The sequence below is a fragment of the Acinonyx jubatus genome, chromosome X (genome assembly GCF_027475565.1).
Source record: "Acinonyx jubatus isolate Ajub_Pintada_27869175 chromosome X, VMU_Ajub_asm_v1.0, whole genome shotgun sequence".
Lineage (NCBI taxonomy): Eukaryota > Metazoa > Chordata > Mammalia > Carnivora > Felidae > Acinonyx > Acinonyx jubatus.
Genome location: NC_069389.1, coordinates 88,288,328 through 88,313,181, shown reverse-complemented (window position 1 = coordinate 88,313,181; position 24,854 = coordinate 88,288,328). Strand labels below are relative to the sequence as shown.

The following is a 24,854-nucleotide window of genomic DNA, read 5'->3' as shown; positions in this document are numbered from 1 at the left end:
TGAGCAGAGCTTGGTACAGCCCAAATAGTTTTCAGGTTAAGAAAGCCAGAATCTTTGTTCAGCCGCACTGACTGAACAGACTTGGTAGGGGTTACCTGGCCAAGAGCAGCGGCGGCAGCAGCAGCAGCAGGGCTCCTGGGATAACTCAGGTGAGCGGCGAGGGCATTTGCAAACTCGCCCTGCAGTTTTATCTGCTGGTGACTTGGAGTCTTTTGAAAGAGGTGAAGAAACTTGAACTTTAGAGTTCATCGAACTCTGCAGCTACCATTTTCGGATTTGTCGGAATCGAGTAGGTGTGTGGGGGTGATTGTGGTTGCCTGGCGATGAGATTTTTCTGGTGATATCTGGTCAGTTGTGTGTGGGGGGGTGGTGTGCGTGTGTGCGTGCGCACGCGTGCGTGGTGTGGCGTGGTTTTCCTGATAAGGAAGAATAAACCTGGGAGAGAGGTGTGAGGGGGAGAAACCAGGCTGACCGTGCTTCCCTCTAGCTTCTGCTGACCCCCAGCTGTGGGCAAATTATTGAACTGCAGGCATGAGCTTGGATCTACACTATGCACAAAAGGTCTTTAAAAGCCCTTGGAAGTGGGGTGCACAGGCTGTGTGCTTTTGCAGCAGAGGGAGTGGCTATCCTGTCTGCACAGCCGGGGGTCCTCCTGCCCTGGTGACAGGTTGATCTTGGCTATTTCATTATCAGCCCGTGGCCGGCCTGGTTTTATTCTTCTCTGACTTTGGCTTTAGTTTAAACTTTGATTTGCAGCTAGGGGCTTAACTGGGCTCCTTGACCAGAGTGGGCTGAGAGGGCAGGGCAGAAAAACGAAAAGGTTCAGAGTATTGCAATTGCGATTGGTTCCGAGGCTTTGGAGCTTGAAGTTTGGTTAGAAACACATGGGGAAATTAAACAAATTCTAACATCCTGACAGTCACCTCTGGCTTCAGGATGACGCATTGTGATTTGTATTAATGTTTTATTGAAAGGTGGCTAATGTCTCATTTGCTAATCTTTGTTGTGAAAGTGAGGACGTTTTATGGTTGGGGGAATTAAAAAAAAAGATTCTTTGGGTGGGTGGAGGGCGGACTGCTAATTAACTCTTTCTTTCCTCTGGCTGTTTGTGTGCACGAGCGTGTACGTGTGTGTGTGCGCGCGCGCGCCTGTGAATACTTGGAATTGGAATAGTATTCTTTAGTTATCCTTATAGAGTCCCTAGCAGGCTAGGGAAAAGTCTAAACACTTGTGTTGTCAGGAATAGGTTAAAAAAAAGTCTTTCCACATCCTTGGGTGTTTCAGTTCCTAAATTAAAAGCAGAAAAAATCTCTTTGTGACCCCCAAACAGTATTTCTTGGATTAGCCTTGATTTGAAATCATCTCACCTTCTGACAATTTGCGCACAAAACTCCTAAGTGCATTCTTGCAAGAAGACAGAGAGGATTCTAAAAAGCAGGAGGTGTGTAAACTGTGTAACCTTGGGCCCGAGTTTTCACCTTCCTGTAAAAGCAAGTTGGGCGAAGTGATTTCTAAGAGTCCTTCCAGTGTAACATTCTACAAAAATTGGAATTTGATTCTCGCAAGGCTGTAAAATTAGACTTATAGGATGCGCTTTTTCATCCACGAGGGGGGGAAAGTGGGTAGCGGGGCAAGCCAGCCAAAAAGGAGGGGTGGAAGAGAGAGTGCGTACTGAATGGCAGAGGGGCCATTTTATACTGGTCTTTTAAATGTCGATGAGTGTCTTAGTTGAGGCAGGTGATCAAATCTCATTTTCCACTAAGGACAGAAAAGAGATGTAATTTGCTAACGATGAATGTTTTCTAATACTACTGCCATTTAGTGTCAGCAACAGCTCTGTCCCTCAGTTTCCCCATGAGCACAACGGAAATACGATGGCTGCCCCGGGCGCCTCAGAGTGTTATTGGGGGAATCTAATGAAATTAAGCATGTGAGCTGTTTTCGCTGTTGAAACAGTGCTTAATTTCATTAGATTCCCCCAATAACACTCTGAGGCGCCCGGGGCAGCCATCGTATTTCCGTTGTGCTCATGGGGAAACTGAGGGACAGAGATGTTGCCGACACTAAAGGGTGGCGTGTGGGACTTGATCCCGGATCTGCTGACTCCTTGTTTGCCTTTTATGATTCTGAATTGTTTTGTATGTTTTGATAAAGTGTTTCCTCGATGGAATGAAAGGAAATTGTGCGCTCTTTTTTCTTTGAGTTTCTTTGAACCGTCTTCTCTCTCTGGATTGAGTACATGTGTCCTAAATAAAGGTGGATCAGAGGACTTGTATGGTCCCGTTCAGGCCCCGGGATGTCTGGCCGCCAATATGCATTTGATCAGCCGTATGTTCCCTGGTAGATGCGTGTCCATAGATCTAGCTTGGTCACTAGCTAGGTCTTCCACATTCAGTTTGCTCTGCAAATTCCTAATTGCTATGATCTCCCATTTCACTTCAAGTACAGCACAAGGGGGGGACACTGGCGCCAGTGGGGACGGGGGCAGTGGGAGGGTGGCAGCAGGGGAAAAAAACAGCCAGGAATAACACCTCCAGAGCCATGATCTCTCCCTCTCACCCCCTTAAATGCCCGCCCTTTCTCTCCCACTCACCCCAATCTAAAGCAGTTTGTAAACTGCAGACGGGATTTCCTCTATCAGAGAACGGTTCTCTTTAAGAGACTGAGGCAGATTTCAAGCTTTAGAGCCAAATCTGGTTTCCATGTGAAGGCTGACCCACAGGTGGAGAACAAGTGATTTTCTTCTTAAGAGTTTGCCCAGCTCCCCACGATTTCCAGGCCAGTGAGTAGCGAAAGCTCCTAGCTGCAGCCTTGTGTTCTACGTGGCAGGCTCCCTCGACTTCCCTTGGCGATTCCCAACTTTCCATCCTCTGGATCCACCCCTCCCACTTGCCTGTGTCCACACAGCCTTCTTCATACTCCATCTCTAGGCCGTGGGTCCTAATTGAAATAGTACTGCCTAAGACCACTATCTCTGTGCAAAACCCCACACTCTGCCTCAGCCAACCACCCATGATACTACCCCCACCCCGGGACACCCAGGGTCCCTCATCTTAGACGACGTGCACATTCCCTTTGTTAGCCAGAGGCTCCCTTTGGTTGACGCCTAAAGCCCTAGCTTTGATTCTGTTTACTGACTTTCTTAATATGCGGTCTTTAACCTAAAGGCCCTCTCGTCTTCACAGTTGGGTGCAGCAAGATAACCAAGAAGGAGCATTCCCTTCCCCACTCTCCTAAGCTCTGACGGGGCGAGTTTATGTTTATGACAAACCCAACTTACAAATTTCTGGGTTTCCAAAAGTTTTTTTTTCCCCCAGACTTCACTAATGAACCCTCAGATGGGAAGGGTTCAGATTCTCCCATGATCATCAAACCGTGGAAATAAAGACCCTTTTCAATATCTACCATGGCAATAAATTCTAGGCAGAATGCCTCAAAGTTAGGTATCATGTTTTCTTTGGAGGGTTTTCCTCATTTGAGCATAAAAAAAAAAAAAATCCCGCCTTTAAGGAGGCAGTGACCAAAAGGAGCAGTGTGGTGTGATGGAAATCTGCACGCTAAATCAGGCATTACACAAACCCGGGTTTGAGTCAGCTTTGCCGGTTTCTAGCTGCCCCTTCTCTGAGCTGCCATTTCTGCAGATACAACATGAGGGGCACAGATAATATCTACTAAACATGGCTGCCATGAAGAGACCATGAGCCAAAATGCACATTTCAAATGATAGATTGCCATGCAAACGTTCATTGCCTACGTAAGACATCCATCCGTTCAACAAATATTTCCTGGACAATGGTTGTGTGCCCAGTTCTGTGCCAGCCAATGAGAGCACTTACAATGCGTGTCCTGCATTTATGGAGCCCCTTCTACTTATTCAAAATACTTTTACATTAACCATCTCATTTATAAGGAGGGCAGGATAGATAACCCCACTCCCCTGATGAGAATATTGAGGCACAAAGAAACCAAGGTCGCAGCAATGGAACACATTTCTCCTGTTACCTAGTCAGAAATGGGGCTCAACTCTACTCTACAAGTCCAATGGGACTTGGGACTATAATTTTATTCTAACGAAAGCCTGTCAAATTGCAAGCTGATAGCCTGCTATTCCCTATTTACCCTGCACCCCCAAAATGCAGGTGCCCTCACCCAGAAGGCTTGACCTATCCACATCAACTGTATATGCTGCCTCTGAAAGAGTCTACGGGGATCATACTGGTTTTTCAAATCAAACCTGATTTTCCTTTCAATTCATGCTGCTTCTGTCTGGAGACGGGGCTCTCCTTATATAACAGGGATTTCTTTTGCAGGGTCCTGCCTGCCTCGTCATTTGGCTGAGTAGCAAGGGAGACTGTTGGGGGCAGAGGGCCTTCCCAAGAACAGGAAATAACCATTTATCCCAAATGTTCAAGGCCTCGGAGGTTCTGGCAAACTAAATACCCTAATTGCCCCAGACTATCCTCCATTTACAATCCCCAGCCTCTGGCGGTCCACCAAACCTTCCAGGGAAAGCAAGAGGCACAGTAGTGTTTGTTGTAAGTTCGAGCGCACGTGAAAATTAGGGTCCATTTGTAACAGACTCCAGAAAGGAGACTGGGCATACATTCAGATTGGCTCTGATGCTGCTTAATGGAAAACTATTACTGATACTACTCATGATTTTAAATACAATGAGATACACTTCAATATTTAAAATATGTGAACACACTTAAGTCTGATGACTAAAGGCGTTTTGGTATTTTGCCGGGTCCCGTAGCCTTCAATGCGAAAAGCAATTGTCAATAAATAAGGCTATATAAAAAAAAAAAAAAAACAAAAAAACAAAAAACAACTATAGTTATTTTCAGCTTCTTATGGCTTGGACCCAGAGAAAAGGTAAGTTTGTCTATATGTATTGTCGTTTGCGAATAACATCGAATTCAATTTTTTTATGGTTTTCAAATAGGAAAACAGCTTTACCGGTAAGGCATCTCAATGTAATACTGAAAGGACATGAAATGAGGTAGTAGAGAAGTCTGATTAATATTTCACCTTTTATAAAATTGTGGCTTCCTCTTTACCAACTGGATTTGGAGCTGTGGTACCTACACAGACACTCTTTAAAGTGCTAAGTAGGTTTTTTTTTCAAACTTTGTCCACTTTTCAGCAGATCCTCTGACCTTAATCAGATTTTCTTGTTTCCACCCTCATGTAATCATGAAATATAGATAAAATCTATTTTGTCCTTAAAATATATTTTTGAAATGATTGGCATCATGTAAATTTCACAACCCTCTTCTTATTAACCATTGAATGTCAAGAGAGAATCATTAAAATCATTACAAATCTGTCTTTGTGGATCACGCAAAGGCATTGAGAACCCTATTATCACCCCAAAGCTATTTAAATCAAAGTTGCCTTTCAAATTATCCTCATAAAAACCAGTTGTTAGGGACATTTGAGCGTGGGGCACTCAGACATTGCTTGAAGAGCCCCTATATTAATTCTTTATTTAGCCATGTGAGATTTTTTTTTAAAGAAAAGAAAGCAACAGTGTATTGCCATGGGATAAGAATCTATAGTCCATCAAATCAGTGTAATTGAATTTCAGAGTCCGCTTTTTAAGGCGGGCAAATGATTGCACGTTACACTTTGAAGAAGAAAGACACACACACAATCTTTCTATCTTTCCTTGTCTTTGGAGGCCATCTGCTGAGCTCTGTTGCTTGCATTAGCCTTCCTGGCCAGTAATAAAAAATGCAAAGCTCTTTAAATGATAAAAGGGAAGGAATTGTGTAAAGGGGCTCTTTAGAAGTGAAAGAGGCTGCTTCTCCCCACAAGCACAAAGTGTGTGGCCCTTCAGGGCGCCAAATTATTCTGAATATAGTAAAACAACTTTCTCCTTTTATTTTCAAATTTAGAATTGTCCTTTGCTTTAAACTCCTCTCTGCCAACTAAAATGGAAAGTTGCCCTTTAAATTATAATGACTTACTTTTAACTAGCAATCGTAACATTTATTATCTATTTCTTGGATAATATTGTTACGGCTTATATTGTCCCATTTGGCAAATGAAGATACTGAGGCTCCAAAATGTTTTAGGCGCCCAAGCCAAAGCCCCATGCTAAGCTAATTGGTTGCAGAGTCTGGACCCTACTTTCTATAGAAATGTTCACTTTTCTTAAAGCCAAGCTCCAAGTGCCTAGCTCCAGGAATAAGTCCCTGGGATGGCTACTGTTGGTCTAATCTCAGGTGATCTTTAACAGACGTAAGAATTTCTTTCTCCAATGACTACACTTTTTTCTCTTTGTAGACGTAGCTCGGCACTATGGGTCCTCCTCTGAAGCTCTTCAAAAACCAGAAGTACCAGGAACTGAAGCAGGAATGTATCAAAGATGGAAGACTTTTCTGTGACCCAACCTTTCTGCCTGAGAACGATTCACTTTTCTACAACCGACTGCTTCCCGGGAAAGTGGTGTGGAAACGTCCCCAGGTAACTTGGTGGTTTTTGTTGTTGCTGTTTGTTGTTTTGTTTTGTTTTTTGTTTGTTTGTTGTTGTTGTTGTTGTTTTACTTTCTATCTCCTTCTTGATCTCTTTCATCATAACTCTGCCTGGTCCACTATTTCTCTTACACAGCCTACTATACGGAAAGCAATTTAGGAGACAGCTTTAAAATGCTAAGTTTTATGGATCTGTGTTTCTGGCTCCAGCTTGAGGAATGTTGAATTTCAGTCAAATTTGGTCAGATTTAGTTATTTTAAAGGAAATAAAAAAATAAACAACAACAAATGCCACGCTTGCTTGCTTTCAGGACTTCACTTTAGTAAATGTCGTAACTCAAAAAGCAATTATACTCTTGTCTCTTGACCAAGTTACCTATCATAGCAACCTCAAGATAATCTCCGACCTGTGAGGACGAAAACTCCTTATGCGAGGAGCATAAATGAAATGAACTCTAACGAGGACAAGATGGAATTTGCACTGGGGGAAGGAGACTTCTTTGCTGCTCTTTGCATACCATCATCTAGACTCCCTCACAATTAGCGAAGTGGGATCTAAGTAGGAGTGTAGGTCTTTTACCATCTCTTAATAGTTACTATGGTTCTCTGTGGAACAGCTGTATATTGTGTCTCTAAAGTAAGTCTCAGGACCTCGTTGCAAGCCCTGCATGAGTGGGATCTCAATGTATGAAACGATAGGATGATGGAATCTGGAGAATGAATGGCAACCTTGCCCTCAATCTAAAGGGCATTATCACTGGAAGAAAGATATTACACCTGAGCCCCTTCCCGAAGTGGGTGGTGACCCCAGAGATATAGGCCCCAGAGGGCTGTTATGAAATGCAGATTCTTGGGCCTTCACAATATCCCCAACAACGCTCTGATTCCATGCATTGACGTATCTTTTTGTGCACTCGAGGTTTGCTTTCTTCAGTGAGCAAGGCTTTTACCCGCAACGTTCTAGTTGCCATTTTCACAGCTTCAATTCCTAAATGGACTTCTCACAAGAGCTACTTCAGTTTATGTAGGTTGCCACCAGGTGGTGCCAAGATACATTGGTCACTTCAAGGCTCTTGTTTTTTCTATATGACTCAAAGGACATGTCTCAGTTTTTGCCCACCAAGTATGATAGCCATTGAGAGGGAGACTTGGAGAAGTTCTCTCCATTGGAAGGAAGACTACGCTCCTCTTGACTTTCTGTGCCTCCAGTGGTTGAGTGCACTGACCTGCAATAAAAATCTGGGAAACATGAGCAGAACTCACTAGCCACTAATTCGGTATGCAGAGAGGTAAGTTTTGTTTTGTTTCATTTTCCAGAAATGCACGGAGAAAATAGAGCTGTGTCGCTGAAAGCCACTCTTATGAACAAATGATGATAATGAGGCGCACCTCTCGGTTTTGATGCTTGGGTATGAAAGGAAGGAGATTGATGGGGTGGAAGTAGCTCAAAGGGAGGCAGATAATTGAAGGAGGTTTTCCGGGGGGTGGCGGGAGGTCTTTTTAAAATAGGACAGGCTTGAACATACTTCTTGGCCAAGGAGGAAACAGTAAAGAAGAGGTTGAAGACACAGAAGCGAGAAGGAATGATTGATGAGGGACAGGTCCTGGAGGAGATAGGAGGAGACCCAATGGGCAGCAAAATCACAGGCCAACGTGAAGCCATTTCCCAGACGTGAACCAAGCTGACAGTGCTTCCTGTACTGGCCGGTCTTTAGGCACAGGTTTCCTCCTCGGTCTTGGCTCAGTCTTTTGTCCTGTGCCTTCTTCTTCCAAATCTGTGGATTGAACCCTAGATGGATTAGCAAGGAAGGAAAGAACTTAATAACCATGGCAATAGTCCATCTTGCCTCTCCCCACTCCTTCCAGGGTGAGGGGATAGCAGAAAGAGAGGGTGAATTGGGATGGGAAAGAGAAAGGAATCAGCATCTATGTCATGCCTACTATGGGCCTAGAGACTGTGTTTGGAGTTTTCTGTACATTTTGTTTTTCACCTCATCTTTATTTGTCATGGCTGGGCAAGGTGGGTATCTCACATATTTCTTTAATGTCATTCTGTTTTTTCCTGGCTTGAAAAATAAAGGTAAATATGATGCCTGTTTTATTGATGGGGAAACTGGGTTTCAGAAAGATGGTAATAATTTGCCTGGGGTCAGACCCCGATACCCTGGGATTTTAATCCAGGTTTGACTGCAAAGTTGCTTTTCACACTACCATGCTGCTATTTCAGGGAGACAGGCTTGTTTGTGTCTCCTCTCTTGCTAAAATAGGTAGCTTCCAACCAGTCAATTCTCACATTCCTTCTCATTGGGTTGATGCCAATTAATTGACTAATATGATCAGTTAACTGATCCATACTCTCCCTTTTGAGAGCATACTGTGTGTTTAGTCTTCAGCCCAAAGGGAGAGTCTTGAGAAACATTTATTGACTTACTCTGTTCAGCCTCTGGGCAATTTACGGACACAGCCTGGGGTGAGGCACTCCCATTCCAGCTGGAGAGATGGATATTGAGCTATCAAAGAGTTAAATAATAAATTAATGCCCGATATAAGACATGCTATTTTCAGGCATACAGACAGTAAATCCTATAGGGTTTTGAAGAAGGGGAAGATCCGCATAGATTGGAATGGTCGGGGAAGGGGCCTCCTGTGGGAAGTAAGGGAAAAACAAGGTTCTGGACCACCGTCTGAGTCTCCTCAAAAAGCTGTGGATTCCTTTCCAGCCAGAGTGGAGGCCAAGCCTGTGGTCAAGAACCACGTCAAAGTTCTCTGGCCTTCCATCAGGAAAGCTGAGAGACAGCCCTGGGCCTCTCCGAGTTGGCTCAGGAAGACCAGATGGGTCGTTGGCCTCACCCGCTTCATTGGCAAGGTTGAGATCCTGGTTTGCAAGGAAGCTTTCAGACATCTTGTCCCTTGGCATGCCACACAGCCTCATCCTCAACCAGGCTTTATTTTCTGAAGTCTTTAAAATGGAAGAAGCGTGATTAACCTGATAGTTTTCTGTTGCTTTCCTTTCCCATGCTGAAAAGCTTCTGCCTTTATCAGCCTTCATGCCTGCAAACTCCACTGCTAGTTGAACCAAAATGACTTCAGCCAAGCTCCCAGTATCCCAGGGTAGGATTGAGTTCCCCTTCTTCCCACTTGCCACTTCCTTGCTGTGCCCTAAGGAGCCACGTTGGATAGACAGGGATTATGGGAATGTTTTGCAGTTATTCAGGGCCAGCTCATCTGCCTGTACCCTCCATAGAAAAATCCTTCTCCTTAACTCCTTCATTGGCCCAATGGCTGCGGCTATTGTCCTAGCTTCCTGGGGTACAACGGTATATTGCTTGAGAGAAGTACTCCTGAACTTTCCTGCCCTTCTGGCGTGTCAACGTATATAGTCTTAGTAAACTCTAAGTTTTACTGACTTATACTGACTTAGAGGCTTATACCGATCGCAAGGCTTCAGGTAAAATTTTGAGGCTGAAATCTGGCTGCCAAATTCCCATAAAAAATCTCTTCTCCAGCTCTCTCCAGCCACTCTCCCCTCCTATCCGCCTCTGGCTTTTTTCCTGACTGACTCATACCCAGCTACAATAGTGTCTTAGAGTCAGACACATCTAATCCCTGACTAAAGTGGAGCAAGCCCTCATGGGGGTTTGCACAGCCAGCTGTGGGGGAAGTGAGGGCACCTGCACAAGATCTCCTGTCAGCTCTGGTAGAGTTTTGAGTTTGGTCTCTACTACCATTACCATTGCCCAGGTCCTTCCACTAGGAATACCCTCCCCAAGGGCCATTTCACTACACTGGATGGGAGGAGGGTGACGGGGTTCTGGATAAAAGCCAAAGTGGTAGGAATGGAAGGGAAAGTTTGATGAAGGGAAGATATTAGAAGAATACACAGGCCTTGGTGATGGATTGCCTGTGAGGAAACAGTAAAGAGGAAATACTTTTCTCGGTGCTAATACAAGTTTCCAGCTTCCCACTGAATGTGACACCTCTATACAGTAGTTTCAGCCTAGGCTGTTCAAACATTTATTGTTCTTCCCGGAGATCATGTCCCCCAACCTGATTAGTCCTAATGTTTTCCACTGTTGACACAGTTGAAGAGAGTTGAATCGGCCCATTCTCTTTACTGTTTACTTTACTTTCCTGTTTATTTTAAATTCCCCGTTTTAACAGCTTTATCAAAGTACAATTTACATACTATAAAATTTACCTGCTCTAATTGTACGATGCAATGATTTTTAGTAAATTCACAAAGTTGTGAAGACATCACCACAATCCAGTTTTAGCACAGACACATCATCCCAATAAGACCCTTCGTACACATTTGCAATGAGCAAACTTCCCCCCTCCATTAAAGGTAGTCAATAATCTCCTTTTAGTTTCTATCTAGATTCACCCAATTCTAGACATTTGACTTAAGACAGAATCATAAAAATAGCTGGTTTCTCTTGCTTTGCATAACATTTTCAAGGGTCATTCATATGGCAGCAGGTAATCAATTTGTCCCTTCTGTGGCTATACAGAAGTCCATTGCACGGATATGTGAATTCTTCCCAATAAAGCACTTTGAGATTTATATCTGGAGTCTTCTACCAGAACTATGAAGGTTCAAGTAAGAAGATAACTAGGCAGTGACTTGGTTGCGTAGGTTGGAAGTGAAAGGTAGGCTGAAGATCTTAATTCCCAGACTTCATACTGAATTTCCCTCAGAGGGGTTAGGAAGGAAGTGAATATTTTACTGATGACAAAATCTTCACACAAAAGTAAAATTCTCCAGCAGGTAAAGTGGACTCCTTGAGAGCCTCGTCCAACATTGGTCCCCAAGTCCAGGTCTACCTACAAATGCCCCACTTGGAGATGGTTCTTCAGTTTCTACGGCAGCCCTGAGCCTTCTAGAACCACTTAGAGTGCTGGACTTTAGTCATAATGTATCGACTGCAGGGCCGGCCTCACTTGTAGCTGTCCATGCCCCCATCCCATCAGTACTCCAAGACTTCATGGAGTACTCTGGAAAACGCCTCCACTTTTCTGGTTGCTGGTTTTCTAGGCATCCTTTCATTTTGCTGTGGTTCTTGAGGTTTGCCTGGGACATCAATTTTCACCTGTGTAAAAAAATTGCGAAAGATGTGGATGCTGTGGGTGCAAAGGGAGTCACATAAAATGATGTGTGTAGGGCTCCAAGGCTTGTAATTGTATGTCTCCCTTCCCCCAATCTTCCAGAGGTCTATGTGAAAGGACATGAGCTAAGAGCAATGGGAAGTTCTCTCAGGGCTCAGCTAAGAGAACATATTTCCTGGAGAAGCTGTTTTGCTTATGGAAGGCTTTGGCGCAGGGATGGGGATAGGCAGAGACCATTCCTGGCTTTACTCTTGGTGTCCAACTTCCTAGTTGTGTGTGTTTCCCCCTAAGAAATTATTTTGCCTTGACAAACAGCCCAGTTCAAGGATCACAGCAACTGTGCCAACACAGCTGGGAGCCATTAGGGGCCCAGCATCTCCCCTCCCTCTCAAGCCACCCAAATATGTGAATATGTGAGCCGTGACCTCTCCCCAACTCCATTCCTTACCACTCTAGCAGAGCTCAGGCTGAAATGTCCCATCTGTACTCTATATCTGTGCTCTGAGCTACAGAAAATTTTCTCCAGCCTTACTTCCCTACTCCCAACAGGAAGACACCCTGTTGTCCAAAACTATGGGAAAAGTCAATCAGCAGCCACTTCATTATTTTCAAGTGTGTCGCCAAAAAGTCCGTTTGGCTCTTTGACTTGCAGTGGCTTGTTACCCTTTACCCTTTTTACCTCTTTAGCCCCTTTCTACTCTCTGACTTCCTTAAAAAGGTAGAGGATGTGGCATAATAAAGATTTTCACCCATGTTTCATATCACGGTGCTGACACACATAAGAGATTGGTTCACATTTAGTTGATTAAATTGAGGAGTTTAAAGCCCGTTGGTGACATTTAGCCTGGAACCAAAAGCTAAGATATAACTTAAGCAAGTCTTCCAGAACAACGAAGAGCTTTTAGGTGAGCGTTAAGGAAAGAGGCATGAAACACTGGGATGGATGACTGATACAGGTGGTTGCAGCTCTGTCCCTGAAGAGCTGCACAACATTACCTTTTTTGTGGTGGACATCCATTAACCTAAAGGCAAATGGATGGGCCAGCTGAGGTCTTGAGTTTCCTTCTCAAAGTATACGTGCTTTCGAAGAACCTAAAACTTTAATCCTAGGTCTCCTACTAAACTACCTGCACACCCGGTGGGGGGCAAGTTGCTGCCTTTCTCTGAGCCTGTTTTCTCCTTTGTAAAATAAGCAAATTGAATAAATAGTCCCTAAAATTTCTTTCAGCTTTGACAGTCAATGGCCTGTTAATTTATCAGGTTTTAAAACCCATTGTTAAATGGCTATCCATCATGTATGAACAGTGGTGAAGTAAAACGTGGGCCAGTTTATAAGAGGAAATAGAAGATACAGAATCTTGGGCCCAAATGTATATTCTTTTGTGATTACATACAGCTACACACACACACACACACACACACACACACAATGACCACACTCAGCTTAGATCTATAGGAGAATAATTACCCAGTTCCTCAATTTGAGTTCTGTTTACATGTATTTGTTCATTTACGTGACCCTTTAGATCTTGAATAAAAGTTGGCATGCCAAAAGTGTTGGCTGAGCCTGGATCCCTGCTGTGAAATGAGAGCCTTATGGAAATCCAAGACACTGTAATGTAACTCCCACCACTAATAACTTTACATAAAACCAGCAAATCATTTGCCTTAATAATCTAAAAGGACACTTTTCCTTATGTCAGTGGTCACTTTATTGTTTTTCCATGCTAAGCAACAATTCTATGTGTCATCTAAACTCAAGAAATCATTGGATAACTTGATGTCTTGCTCCAAATCAAATGGTAACACTTGACCCACAAAAGAAAACTGTGTTTAGTTTCATCTTAGAAAGGGCAAAGAGACAATTAGGAGAGAAAGAGTATCAGGGCCTAATTCAATACCCAACACACCTGCTTTATTCTCAATAAGTGAAAAAACAGCCAACCTCCACCCCATAAAAAAATATTAAGATAGAAGTCTTCTAAGACAAAAAAGTAATGATGAGACACTAGGTATGTGTCTAAAAAAAAAGTGACCAGAAAATCCAAAACTGAAAACCCACCTAACCCTCTCCTTTTGGCAGAGGGATGCCCAATTAATCTTCAGTTTGGATTTGTCCCTGCCTAGAATGCTTATTCCTTTCCAGAGTTATTTTGGCTTTTAAAGAATATATGGAATGTTTCATTCTGTAGACCAGACCCTTCATCAAGGAGAATTATGTCCATTTAAAAAAGAGGTTTGAGAAGCAGAAAAATATAGCTGTCTCTATTTAATAAATTTTAAAAGGATGTATGTCTAGATTTTCTTTCCATTTGAGACGAGGATTTATTTCTGCTGGGTAAGCAGAATGTCAAGGTACCGGCCAACGGCCTCCTCCACGAAGCTTTCTCCAGCTACTCAAGACTTCATTGGTATTTCCTGCCTTTGAACTCTGCAAGTGCTGATTCTCTGAGTCACACAATCATGTCTTCAATTATACGATGTTATGTATGCGGCTATGCCTTTGTCTATGCTGGTCTCTCTATTCATTATGCCTCCATACCTCTCCCTTGTCCAACTACCTAACGCTAGTCATCCCCAAAGCTTCATCTCGAGTGTTGCCACTGCTATTCAATCTATTCTGTTTACCACCAGGGAAACATTGGGGATCTTTCCTTTAGACACTGATTATACTTTGCAGATAATTCTGATGTGCCCTCAGACGTTGTGTTGTAGTTGTTGTATTTGGGTCTCATTTTCCCACTCACATGGGAAAGGCACAGCTGTTGACATGTTGGGGAAAGAGACACACATACACCCCAAACAAATGTTTCCCCCACTCTGTCTAGCTTCCCTCAGAACATCCTCACAGGAACACTCCAGCAGACGCTCTTTTCCCCCAGACGTGGAAAAATCTAGTTGCCATGGAGACTGCTGTTGCCTTCGCTTTACGTTGGGAGAGGGCTTTCTGTGTAAGGTCTCCTAATTCATTTTCCCAGAGAGGGAGAACAGGTGCTTCAGGAAATTTCATCCTGACAAATGGGAGCAGAATGCAATGTGCTAATCTCTAGTTCCATTCAGAAGCTCCCTGCTAGAGTGGAAACTCTTCCACATTTCAATGCTAGCTCTGAGGGTCCCGGCCAGCACATCTCAACCTGTCTCCACGTGTCCCCTCCTCCCATTTCTCCTGTTATTCCCCACATAACCCTTTTCCTGTGGCTAGATGATCTGCTTTGGACTTTTCCTCACCACGCCTAGTCCCGTGCCGACCTTCACTTTATCCCACTAATGGAAGTCCTGCCTCCCTCAGCTCACATTGACCCTCGGGAAACCCTTTCCACATTCTCAGAACCAATGATTTTATCCACAGGACATCTGTGATGACCCCCGTCTGATTGTGGGCAACATCAGCAACCACCAGCTAATCCAAGGGAGACTGGGGCACAAGCCGATGGTCTCTGCGTTTTCCTGTTTGGCTGTTCAGGAGTCTCACTGGACAAAGGTATCCCCCCTCTTGTGAGACTTCACTCAGTTCCCACCTTCTTGTCTTCTTTAGTAATTTGGGGAAACATCAGGTCATAAGTTTTTTAGATTGTTCAATTCCTGAAGTCGAAGATATTAACTACATGACTTCTCTCCATTTATTATTAGGGTTTTTTATAAATACAGGAAATTGAACAAACTTTACAGTGACTGCCTCTATACTCACCTAGATTCTTACCATTAAAATTGCTCTTTTGGTTTTGTCACACAAGAGCTGATCTTCTGTCACTGGCAGTACTTTGACTTAGTAGCTCTGCACACTTGTCTTCTCTGTACCAAATGGAGTTATAGAGTACCAGCAGGGGCCAGGAGATCACAGATATGGGTAACAGAAAAGACAAGAAAGATGGAAATAGTTCCTTGAAACAGTTCTAATAAATTATCGAATACAAAAATTCCTTTGGCATTTAGGTAGAGTTGAAGACAGTGGAGTGTTGACTTGATTTTTCTTCAAAAAAAATAATTTTAGAAGAGTAATTTGTAATTGCATATAAAAAAGAGAATTTCCTAAAGATAATTTTATTCAAGGTGTGAATAAAATCTGTATTCGATAGAATCTGCATGAAGTCTCTAGGATGGGCCTTTAAACACTGGGCCTTGTAGTTTCATTGATTTTGTCTTTTAGGTGGGTAAACATGCCACTATGAATATGTTTGTGTGGACAGTATCTCATGATCAAGTTTGAGATTATCTATGGGAAACAATTCAACCCCTACCTGGCTCCCCCCAGTTATCCTGTGTGCATTCAGGCACGGTAACGCTATCCTCGGCAAAACTGAACTAGGGAAGCGAAAGCTGTGGGAAAAAATGCCCAACCTTGGACCTCCCAACCTAGACCCAAACCCAATGTATTTGATGTGCTTCCTGTTGCCATATACATTTGCCAGAAGTCAACTGCAATCTCAGTTGTTGGATATCGTGTGGTGAATAAGAGTTGTATGAATGTTTTTACGTTTCCAGACAATTCCCAACCATAAGGAGCAGGAATGGGACCCTCGGAAACTAGATAAATATGCTGGAATATTTCGCTTTCGTTTCTGGCATTTCGGAGAATGGACTGAGGTGGTGATTGATGACCTGTTGCCCACCATCAATGGGGATCTGGTTTTCTCCTTCTCCACTTCCATGAATGAGTTTTGGAATGCTCTACTGGAAAAGGCTTATGCAAAGTAAGAAGGGGGTTGACCACTCAAGGGCACACGAGGAGAGGAACGCCACATTTGTCCTTGGGAGCTCGTGCTCTGCCAGCCCAGCCCCTGAGTTTACACTGGGCAGGACATCAGTCAGATCCAGGGCATTGCTTTGGGCATGGGACTGGCTCTCAGAAATCCTGGATGATAGACAAATGAGCTGTGCTGGTTTCCATTAAAAACCCTCCCTGCTCCTAGGTGCCCCTTCCTGCGGCTATTCTGCAGATCAGATGGCATTGTAGCCTCAAATTCTCTCCTTCTCTAATATTTACCTGGAGAAAGAAGTTTCTTCATGGACTGTCCTTGTTCAACCCAGCCTAAGCCTAGAAATCGCTGCCTATAATCTCAAAATACCTCTCATTTTCATACCTAGAGAAAAGCCAGCTGGTAAAGGCTGGCTGGGCAGGGACTGCTCTAATTCTTGGGAACAAGATACTCTTCACGTGGAAAAGTAAATTTACAAAGATAACCTTGCGTATTTGCCCCCAGGCTGCTTGGTTGTTATGAAGCCCTCGATGGTCTGACCACCACTGATATCATTGTGGACTTTACTGGCACGTTGGCTGAAACTGTTGACATGCAGAAGGGAAGATACACTGAGCTTGTTGAGGAGAAGTATAAGCTGTTTGGGGAACTTTACAAAACATTTACCAAAGGAGGACTGATCTGTTGCTCCATTGAGGTTTGTTGTCACCCCAAAACAACCATTCTTTGCTCACTCTACAAAACTGAGTAGGGAATGTCACCCTTACCCCCGAGACTCAGGAAAAGACATTGCAGAACTCAGAAAATTAACAGTACACTTTGAGTCCTGGAGCAGAGACCGTACAGCTTTAACCTTTTATGCTTTTGCACCAACCATCCCACTGGGGGCCAATGCAGCTTCTGAGCTGGTGTAAATAGCCTCTGCTAAATTCTTCCTTCTGCCTCTGCCCCTGCAGGTGAGGTTATAGCTGTTTGCTCATGGAATAAACCAGCCCCACCAAAATTTAAAGCTGCTCATGTCAATGTACCACTGTGGGTACTTTCAATCTGAATTGCTTAACTGAGTTGTTATATTAAATTCTGTATTTCCTTTCTTTCACTTGCTTTGTGCCAAGTCAAGATATCTGGATAAAATTTCTCTCCACATAGGGAGAACTAGCTTTAACCCCACTGGGGTAAACCAATCAAGGAAGAGGAGGAGCCAGGCCTTGGGTCTCCCAATTCTTGTGGCCTTATGTATCTTTCTTGGCTCTCAGTCTCCCAATCAGGAGGAACAAGAAGTTGAAACTGACTGGGGCCTACTGAAGGGCCATACCTACACCATGACTGACATTCGTAAGATCCGTCTTGGGGAGAGACTGGTGGAAGTCTTCAGTACTGAGAAACTGTATATGGTTCGCCTGAGGAACCCCTTGGGACGGCAGGAATGGAGCGGCCCCTGGAGTGAAATGTGAGTGACATTTCCCTTGGACTGCCACATCTCCAAAGCCCTATAGTTTGTCCTCGCGCCCCATCCCTCCATACTGCTAGTGTGCTGTCAATGCTTAGTGACATTTGTGGGGTCTGTGACCCAGCCGGAGGTGAAATAAAGCAGGTCCGATCCCCATGCATTCTGGTCCATTAGCATCCTGTTTACTGTACGAAGTTAATGGCAAAAATGATGGTTTATTCCTTTGCTCATTTGCCTCTAGCTCTGAAGAGTGGCAGCAACTGACTGTGGCCGATCGCAAGAACCTGGGGCTTGTTATGTCTGATGATGGAGAGTTTTGGTGAGGAGGGGTTTTCTGTGCTAAGGGAATTGGGTCTCCACATGGAACTACAAGGGGAGGTATTAAGTACCATCTTCATTTCTTTCCTGCCTTCCTTCCATTCAGGATGAGCCTGGAGGACTTTTGCCGCAACTTTCATGAGCTGAATGTCTGCCGCAATGTGAACAACCCTATTTTTGGCCGCAAAGCGCTGGAATCGGTGGTGGGATGCTGGACTGTGGATGATGATCCCCTGATGAACCGGTCAGGAGGCTGCTATAACAACCGTGATACCTTCCTGCAGAATCCCCAGGTGTGAATCCATTTTTTTTTTTTTTCCTTTGCCTCCAACCTAGCAAGGCAATAGGAACTCAGGTCTCACCTCGGAGTATTTCTTTGACATGAATTCTTCAATTTGCAGCAACATTATTCCATCTGAGCAGTCTTCTCTGGCTGCCGCTCTCCTGGCCGTACTGCTTAGTATGGATTTTTGTGATTGTCCCTCATTGGACACAAAGGATCTGCTCCCGGACGCTTTCTCAATTCTTTTTCATTTCCTTATTGCGCAACTGTTCTCTTGGGGGTGGATTTACTATACGTGTCTCCTTTCTCAGCCAGAACCTGGTCATTTTGCCCAGGATTTGAATCACTACCCTGTCAGTGAGGCCATCCCATCAATCTTCTGTTACAATGCTCTTCCAGAGGATACGTTAGGCCTCAAGCCCAGGCACGCCCCAAAGCAAAAAATCCTAACATCCAAAGCCTGAATCTATAGTAATCTTGATGGTTTTACCCCATAATGTGCTGAAGAGGTAACCCACAGGAGACAAGAATTCTGACTGTATTGCCACCTTACATGGGTGTGTCTTTTCTTTCCATGGGCCTCATTGGCCACGCAATTTGAAGAACACTAGATTAATAGACTGATTTACTTAACTCATATATTTTCCCCATTCCTTTCATCTTGATTGTCCTTAAAGAAAAGAAAGCTCCCATTGCCCTCTACCTCATCTCCATGTACAACCCCGGAGATGTTTCAAATATCAGGCACATACAGCAAGCTGGAGAAATGGGCTTTCGGCTTCACTCTTAACTGTCTGCACAGTGCACAGGATTGATCTTTAGGGTCCTTGTGAGCCTATGGCTCTGAATTTATTTTCTGTTTCTTGTGAAAGGGAGGGAGCAACAAGATCTGAGGGGGAGATAGAGAGAGACAGAAAGAAACACCAAGACAGCGACAGAGTGAACATTCAAATGCCTTTTAATTTTACTTCCCAATGGCACCATGGGTCCCTCAGATGAGGTTTCAAAGTCTCTAGCACAGGTCTGCAGCCTTCCCTGGAGAGGTGGTTGCAAAGCATCACCTCTCTAAGGGAGTGGATCCAGCCCCTCCACAAGCCACACATCTGGGCTAGCTATAGGAGGCTAGCTGAAGGGAGTGGCTATAGTGTCAGGTTAAGTCACACAAAAGTGCTTTTTGCCTTTATAGATTCTGGAACTTTCCTGTGTGCAGTTTTTAAAAGCAAAGGGCAAAACAAAACAAAACAAAACAAAAAAGCCTAAGATCTTACCGAGAACTTATCAAAACAAATCATACCTTCTTTGGCATCAAAGATCTAGGCATGAAGTTGTCTCTCAATCCATGCTGAATGTCATAGGGAGGACCAAAGATATGACCTACACTTAGCACGTCTATGGATTATCCAAGGCCTCATTGTCTGGTCAATGGCAAAGTCCAGAAAATCATGCAAGTCTCGACTTCTCAGTGTAGAGTTTTCTTCCCTGAAATCTGAGCCGGCTCATCTGAAATGAAAGTGCTAACTAAGCTCCTTGGTGGCCTCTTTCCTTTAGTACATCTTTACTGTGCCCGAGGATGGGCACAAGGTCATCATGTCACTGCAGCAGAAGGACCTGCGTACTTACCGCCGCATGGGAAGACCTGACAACTACATCATTGGCTTTGAGCTCTTCAAGGTAAGAATGGGCATTAGAAGCAGAGAGAATGATGGCAACCAGAGTTGAAATTAGGATGGCCTGCAGTTAGGGGACTGAAGGTAGGTCCAAGGATAAGGAAAGCAGAGGACCTAGGATCTCCTAACACAAACACTGTGATCTGAGCAGAATGGAGCCTTTCATCCCGTTTCATTTCTAGGTGGAAATGAACCGCAAATTCCGCCTCCACCATCTGTACATCCAGGAGCGTGCTGGGACTTCCACCTATATCGACACTCGCACTGTGTTTCTGAGCAAGTACCTGAAGAAAGGCAACTATGTGCTTGTCCCCACCATGTTCCAACATGGCCGCACCAGCGAGTTTCTCCTGAGAATCTTCTCTGAAGTGCCCGTCCAGCTCAGGTTCAGCTTCCTTGGCCAGCCCTGCAAACTCCTATTTTCTGCTTTACCTCCAATCCTAACCTCCTTGACCCTGCTCCTCCTGTACAGACACACAAAAGGACAACTTGTTCATGTCAGACTTCACTGAAATGATGGCGGTAGAAATATTTCTCAAAATGGTTATTTTCACAACCATGAAAAATTCCTTAGGAGAGGTCTGAGCTTCAGAGCTCTGAGCTGCCATTTAAGGGGAACGGGCCTCTAACCTAAGCTTTTCCACTTATATCTTATCTTCCGTTCTGCGGCTAACTCTATATTCTCTCCAACAGCTGGCACTCCTCACTGCTCCTGTGCTGTGTTCCGAGTGCTGGGTCACCAAAGCTACCTTTTCACCCCAGCCATGCCTACTCTGATCTTCATCTGCTGGTCCTTAAAGCGAGGGGAAAGCAAAACAGACTCATAAAATATAAGCTATGCCTGAGGAGGAATGGGCTGGGTCACTCAGCATTCCATGCCTTTCAGCAACAATGTCTGCTTTGGCAGGCCTGTCTCCTCATCAGAGGGCCTTCATCATCAGTGGCGTATCTTCTTTTTGATGTTCCAGGGAACTGACTCTGGACATGCCCAAGATGTCCTGCTGGAACCTGGCTCGTGGCTACCCGAAGGTGGTTACCCAGATCACTGTTCACAGCGCTGAGGGCCTGGAGAAGAAGTATGCCAATGAAAGTAAGAACGGCAGAGGTGTCTGGGGAAGCAAACTTTGGTTGCATTTATTGCATGTATGGCTAGAAAAGATGGTCACAAATGATTGTCTCCGGCGGTATTCAGTCTAGAGAAGTCCGGAGGGCTGTCAACCTTGACAGAGAAAGGGATGTAAACTTGTTTGGGCAAGGTCTACACAATGCTCCCTTTCATAAAGTATGGAAAAGAAAAGGGAATCAGGAGCAAAAGTTCTAGGTCATTCTGATACCCAGATGCTATGCTACAAGTCCTAGTGAAATACTTTCTTGACTACCTAGAAAGAAAACTTTAACGACTCTGTTAAAAAGCAACTGCCACTTTTTCCAGCTGTAAATCCATATTTGATCATCAAATGTGGAAAGGAGGAAGTCCGTTCTCCCGTCCAAAAGAATACTGTTCATGCCATTTTTGACACCCAGGCCATTTTCTACAGAAGGACCACTGACATTCCTATTATAGTGCAGGTAAGAATGTGAACGGGCCCCCCCCCCCAGGATGGCTCACATTCCGTACAGGATTCTAGATTATCCCCAGTGCCTCAACTATCTAGGATACAGAGCAAGGGTTATCCTCACTTCCTTGTGGGCAGAAGTCCACATGCTCACAGGTACACATGTCGGCAGGCACTTTAAAATCCCACGAGCACCATATGCCAGTTCAGATGACCCTTATCCTGACCAGGGATAGGTCAGCACGGACCGCTACGGTTTGGCTGTTTTTCTGACTTGATGCTTCTGCCCGTCCGCCTTTACATAGCCGTCTCCTAGCTCGCGGCGTCCCTTGAGCCCTGCTGGCTGGCTTTTCATCTCTACTCTGTGCGGTATCTTCCTGTCAGCCAGAGACATATCAGGAAAGATAGTCTCTTGGTTTTAAAACAGACCTTTCCAAGTTCCGCACTGGGTTCTAGGTGCCACGGGGCAAAGTCCAGTCTCGCAGAGGGTGGCTCATATTCACTCTTTCAAATCGTCTCTCCAGGTGTGGAACAGCCGAAAATTCTGTGATCAGTTCCTGGGGCAGGTTACTCTAGATGCTGACCCCAGTGACTGCCGTGATCTGAAGTCTCTGTACCTGCGCAAGAAAGGCGGCCCGACTGCCAAAGTCAAGCAGGGCCACATCAGCTTCAAGGTTATTTCCAGTGATGATCTCACTGAGCTCTAAATCTTCAGCTCTAGCGAATCCTGACAGAGCTGTCCATCCTTTTCTTTTCTGTCAGATGCCAGGTCTTACCTAATTCATAATCCTTTGAAAGAAAGAAACTCACAGTAACTAACTTTTCCTTTCTTCTCATAAGTTCCCCATACCTCCCAATCCAAGTAGCATCACTAGCTACATAACCTATATACCTCCAGCAGCTGGACAGGGGGAGGTGACAGTTCTATGTGGAGGTCATACAGATGTTTGCCAACAAAAGATCTCCGGGGCTTCCGGGGGTGAAATTCAAGCAGGACAACAAGAGCCTGGATACCCTACAGATGTCTTCGCTGCTTTCGGGTGCCCAGCGTTATCTTCCCTGTAGGGCGTGTTGAGGAAGGAAGGAGGGGTGATCAAGGCCAAGCCGGTCTAGCCTGACATCCCAGCTCCTGACTGAACACTACAGACCTCCCAGCAGCATCCGACCCAGCGGCCAGCACCCGCTTTTAAGTCCCCAGCCTTTATCACCACGAGCACCATTGCCGCCTCCGTCACCACCTCCGGAAAGTGTAGTCCTGCCCTCACCCGAGTCACCGCCCCCCCCCCCCCCCCCGCAGTAGGTTTGACCTTCATGTTGAGGAAGCTTCCTAGGTGCTTAATGACGAGCTGGAGTTGAGTGAGGCCTAGATAGTGGGCAGGGCCTGAGCTCCAGCTCAGTGGAAGCCAGCTGTGTGCCACAAGAGGGAAAAGTGGAAGAAGCTGCAGTGGGAGACGAAGCCTCGGTCCCCCACCCATCCACACACACCTACACTCACACACGCGCACGTAGGCGCGCACGAACTACCGTTCAGGCAGTCAGTGGGCACGAGGAAGGACAAAGCAGTACCACACGCTCCCGAAAGGATGAGAAAACCCACCCGGGCATAGGATAGCCAGTTTGGGGCCCCTGACTGCAATGTGAAATCTCCTGCTGCTGCTAGGTTTACAAACAAGCCTGTTGTCCTGTGCCTCCTAATATCATTGGTACTGAAGACCCCATCTGGGGGCTTGAGATTCTGGGTCCCATCCCAGGCCCCTCAGGCGTTTCTTTCATTTGGGAAGCTTCCCTCCCCGGGGGCATTTGTTTGCCCTCTTGTTTTTCAGTGTTTCTACAGAATTCTCTCTAGGGTCAGTCATTCTGAACTGTTCTTCCCCCCCATCTCATCTATCAACGTTCTACCCCTCCTTCAAGGTCCAGCATAAATGCCACCTCCTCCACGAAGCCTTCCCTAACTCCTCCCAACCCCCACCTCTGACAATATTTCAACGCTTCCGCAATGATGAAGAAAAAACATAGCTGTAGTACTTAGTCTAGTCCAGCACGCATTCATTTAAAAATATATTTTGTAGGTTTTTTTTTTTTTTTTTTTTTTTTTTTTTTTTTTTTTTTTAGTTCACTGATTTCCTACCATGTTTTTCAGTCTGTGTAATTTCTGCAGTGCCTTCACCACACTGCCTTACATAATCCAAACCACAATAAAGTTCACATTCAATAAACCGACGAGTCTTGGCTTGATTCGATGGGATGGGAGAGATGGCAAGAGTGACCATCTCTTGAGACTTGTTTTGGAGCCGCTAGAACTGGGAGTGGGGAGAGGGGAGTTTGTGCAGAGGCCTTAGCCACGTTCTGATGGTGCAGTCCTTTATCCAGGTGGGGGATGGGGAGGTTGGGAGAAGAGAATGGAGAGGGGCCCTCTTCTAGTCCACATTCAGGGATATTTGAGTGGTATTGGGGGGTTACACGATTTTGAAGCCCCTACAAGATAGAACCCAAGGCCAAAGCCACAGTGGCCATATCTTGCAAGGGCAGACCTCCCCACAGGAGAAAATAGCAAAGCCTTCCTCCCCGCATCTCCTTTAGAGCCAAATGGATGTGAAGACATCACTCACTCGCTTCCACCCTCAATATCTCATCTGCCCATCTGGAGGGGGGTGGTACGCGGAAGCTCCCCTTTTTTCTTTATCTTTGCCTCTTGACAGGCAAGGATACCTAGGCAGGGGAGGGGTCTGCAAGCTCAGCAGCACAGTCCTTAACCCGTCGCTACAGCACTAGCCCAGAACACAGTAGAGACGAACTTTTAAATACGGGTATTCAGATGCGGTAGAGCTTTGTCAGAAATGAGCTGTACTGTACGAGTAATGTAATAGTTCTCTATGGTCAACAGATGGCACTATGATATTACAATTAAGCTCAAAGAAGCTATTACATTTTTTTTTCAGAATGAGAATGTTTTTCCCCCAACTAAAAGGTAGAACAGAAAAGGAACCAACACTTTTTGATTTTTTGCGATGTGTCAGGCTCCATATTCTTCACATCTGTATTCTTCACATCTCATTTTAATGCCCATGACAACTATACTGAAGTGCTGTTGTTATTCACATTTTGTTTGTTTGTTAGTTTGTTTTCAAGAATAAGGAATCGAAGCCACCGAGAGGTTCACTGCCTTACTCAAGGTTGTTCGGTCAGTAATCATGTCATGATTCTTAGGCAATCACATCTATTGACTCGTAGACCTTGACCCTTTCTGGGAAGATATGCTGTCCCACAGAAAGTGGAAATATCTTCCCTACACTTACAA

The 24,854-nt window shown here is 44.8% G+C and overlaps 1 protein-coding gene across 1 annotated transcript; it reads left to right on the top strand.

The window, feature by feature from the left end:
• CAPN6 (calpain 6) lies at positions 1 to 23,776 on the top strand. The gene is made up of 13 exons (XM_027054892.2): positions 1 to 149; positions 6,292 to 6,471; positions 14,935 to 15,066; positions 16,068 to 16,276; positions 16,787 to 16,979; positions 17,539 to 17,732; positions 17,974 to 18,051; positions 18,157 to 18,343; positions 19,882 to 20,004; positions 20,183 to 20,385; positions 20,969 to 21,090; positions 21,433 to 21,569; positions 22,081 to 23,776. Exons 2-13 carry the CDS (start codon positions 6,307 to 6,309, stop codon positions 22,261 to 22,263), a joined length of 1,926 nt encoding a protein of 641 aa, XP_026910693.1. The 5' UTR covers positions 1 to 149; positions 6,292 to 6,306; the 3' UTR covers positions 22,264 to 23,776.
• The last annotated feature ends 1,078 nt before the right edge of the window (positions 23,777 to 24,854 follow it).

Bases quoted from the DNA above. Each gene is read 5' to 3' on its own strand.
- CAPN6 (XM_027054892.2), top strand. From the start codon at position 6,307: ATGGGTCCTCCTCTGAAGCTCTTCAAAAACCAGAAGTACCAGGAACTG. The intron at 17,733-17,973 runs GTGAGTGACATT...ATTTGCCTCTAG, and splicing joins AGCGGCCCCTGGAGTGAAAT to CTCTGAAGAGTGGCAGCAAC. The intron at 21,570-22,080 runs GTAAGAATGTGA...TCGTCTCTCCAG, and splicing joins ACATTCCTATTATAGTGCAG to GTGTGGAACAGCCGAAAATT.